General features: G+C 52.2%; 1 protein-coding gene across 1 annotated transcript; it reads left to right on the top strand.

Annotated features, from left to right (window-relative positions):
* LOC124673965 (phenylalanine ammonia-lyase-like) lies at window positions 1-2,456 on the top strand. Its single transcript, XM_047210007.1, has 2 exons — window positions 1-474; window positions 561-2,456. Exons 1-2 carry the CDS (start codon window positions 80-82, stop codon window positions 2,305-2,307), a joined length of 2,142 nt encoding a protein of 713 aa, XP_047065963.1. The 5' UTR covers window positions 1-79; the 3' UTR covers window positions 2,308-2,456.
* Window positions 2,457-3,036: the final 580 nt, after the last annotated feature.

Consider the following 3,036-nt stretch of genomic DNA (forward strand, 5'->3'; position numbering starts at 1 on the left):
CTTTCAGAATCCAGATACACATACACCAACTACCGGTGTCTAGCTAGCTTCCTTGCTTACTAGTTTGCTGCATATCTCCATGGAGTGCCAGAACGGACACGTTGCTGCCACCAGCGATGGCCTGTGCGTGGCGCAGCCGGCCCGGGCCGATCCTCTGAACTGGGGGAAGGCAGCTGAGGAGCTGTCCGGGAGCCATTTGGATGCCGTGAAACGGATGGTGGAGGAGTACCGCAGGCCTGTGGTGACGATGGAGGGCGCCAGCCTGACCATCGCCATGGTTGCCGCGGTGGCTGCAGGTGCCGAGACCAGGGTAGAGCTCGACGAGTCCGCCCGCGGACGCGTCAAAGAGAGCAGCGACTGGGTAATGAACAGCATGGCCAACGGTACGGACAGCTACGGTGTCACCACCGGCTTCGGTGCCACCTCCCACCGGAGGACCAAGGAGGGCGGCGCTCTGCAGAGAGAGCTCATCAGGTACGAGTTAAACCATTCTAACTTCTGGTTAAGCATTTTGGTCTATGAGTACAGGAAGCCTTATTTGTTTCTTGTTGTCTGGACAGATTCCTTAACGCGGGAGCCTTCGGCACCGGCAGCGATGGCCACGTTCTGCCTGCTGCGACAACCAGGGCAGCCATGCTTGTCCGTGTCAACACTCTACTCCAAGGGTACTCTGGCATCCGCTTTGAAATCCTTGAGACAATCGCCACCCTTCTCAACGCCAACGTGACACCATGTCTCCCGCTCCGTGGGACCATCACCGCGTCTGGTGACCTCGTCCCACTATCCTACATTGCGGGTCTTGTAACCGGCCGCCCAAACTCTGTAGCGACAGCTCCAGATGGTAGCAAGGTTAACGCAGCAGAGGCATTCAAGATTGCCGGCATCCACCATGGCTTCTTCGAGCTGCAGCCCAAGGAAGGACTTGCCATGGTCAACGGCACCGCCGTGGGTTCCGGGCTCGCATCCATGGTGCTCTTCGAAGCTAACATCCTTGGTGTCCTTGCTGAGGTTCTGTCAGCCGTGTTTTGTGAGGTGATGAATGGCAAGCCAGAATACACCGACCACCTCACACACAAGCTGAAGCACCACCCGGGCCAGATCGAGGCCGCGGCCATCATGGAGCACATCCTTGAAGGCAGCTCCTACATGATGCTCGCAAAGAAGCTCGGCGAGCTTGACCCGCTGATGAAGCCGAAGCAAGATAGGTATGCACTCCGCACATCACCGCAATGGCTTGGCCCTCAGATTGAGGTCATCCGTGCCGCTACCAAGTCGATTGAGCGCGAGATCAACTCCGTCAACGACAACCCACTCATCGACGTCTCCCGTGGCAAAGCAATCCATGGTGGCAACTTCCAGGGCACGTCCATCGGTGTGTCGATGGACAACACCAGGCTTGCCATTGCTGCCATCGGCAAGCTCATGTTTGCCCAGTTCTCGGAGCTTGTGAACGATTTCTACAACAACGGTTTGCCTTCCAATCTCTCTGGTGGGCGCAACCCGAGCTTAGACTATGGCTTCAAGGGTGCTGAGATTGCTATGGCCTCGTACTGCTCCGAGCTCCAGTTCTTGGGCAACCCTGTGACTAACCATGTTCAGAGCGCCGAGCAGCACAACCAAGATGTCAACTCTCTCGGCCTCATCTCTTCCAGGAAGACCGCGGAGGCGATTGACATTTTGAAGCTCATGTCCTCGACATTCATGGTCGCCTTGTGCCAAGCTATCGACCTCCGCCACATCGAGGAGAATGTCAAGAATGCTGTCAAGAACTGTGTGAAGACGGTGGCTAGGAAGACCCTGAGCACCAATGACAGTGGGCATCTCCACAATGCACGCTTCTGCGAGAAGGACCTGCTCCTGACGATCGACCGTGAGGCGGTGTTCACCTACGCAGACGACCCTTGCAGCGCCAACTACCCACTGATGCAGAAGATGCGTGCAGTTCTCGTGGAGCACGCCTTGGCCAATGGTGAGGCCGAGCAGGATGTGCAGACGTCAGTGTTCGCCAAGCTCGCCACATTTGAGCAGGAGCTCCGTGCGGTGCTTCCAAGGGAGGTTGAGTCTGCCCGGTGCGCCGTGGAGAACGGCACCGCCCCGCAGCAGAACCGCATCAGCGAATGCCGGTCATACCCGCTTTATCGCTTCGTGCGCAAGGAACTTGGGACTGAGTACTTGACCGGAGAGAAGACGAGGTCTCCTGGTGAAGAGGTGGACAAGGTGTTTGTTGCTATGAACCAGGGTAAGCACATCGACGCGCTGCTTGAGTGCCTCAAGGAGTGGAACGGTGAGCCCCTGCCTATCTGCTGAAGAATGGCTCAAGGAACTCAAGAATAGAGTGCTTGAGAATTCAGATGGCGTCCAGCGTGTACTATTTGTAAATTTTATTCCCGGATATATGTTTGCAGCGTTCTTCCAGAGTTGCAGTGCCATTTGGAAAAGATAATTGCATGACTTGGTAGTGGTGTTTAGTCTAGAAATTTTCTATGATGTTAGTTAGTAAAAGGGTACACTTTGTGATAAATAAATATACATAATTATTGCACTAGTCCTTTGTTTTGATATCAATGTTCTGTCTCCTTAGGCAACTTTAAAGGATTCAAAGAATCTATTATTGGCATGCCATTTGCTGCGTTAGTGCATGGGCATGCCATGCCAAAAGTTCAGAATGGAGAAGTTGTGCTTGTGCGGTGAGCGGATTCTTCAGCATTGTAGCTTTATCAACATAGTACAAGCTGGAAGGGCTCGCTGAATTCTCAATCTTGCATCTAATTCCCTAATTCTATAGTATCAACAAAACGTGTTATAATTAGGGGACGGCGGTAGTACCATGCTTACTCATTTCTGTCTGGAACTAGTAATATTGCACGTCCAATGCACGTGTCGACTAATACATACACCAAAATTAGTCCAATTTAAATAAAAATTGATGTATATACATAATCATTAAGACAAATCCTACAAATTACTGCAACAGCATTAAGGTAAATTTCAAAATTTTGAATACAATTTTATAACATCAATCAATCACTATGTGCA

Source organism: Lolium rigidum, chromosome 7, assembly GCF_022539505.1.
Source record: "Lolium rigidum isolate FL_2022 chromosome 7, APGP_CSIRO_Lrig_0.1, whole genome shotgun sequence".
NCBI lineage: Eukaryota > Viridiplantae > Streptophyta > Magnoliopsida > Poales > Poaceae > Lolium > Lolium rigidum.

Bases quoted from the DNA above. Each gene is read 5' to 3' on its own strand.
- LOC124673965 (XM_047210007.1), top strand. From the start codon at position 80: ATGGAGTGCCAGAACGGACACGTTGCTGCCACCAGCGATGGCCTGTGC. The intron at 475-560 runs GTACGAGTTAAA...TTGTCTGGACAG, and splicing joins CTGCAGAGAGAGCTCATCAG to ATTCCTTAACGCGGGAGCCT.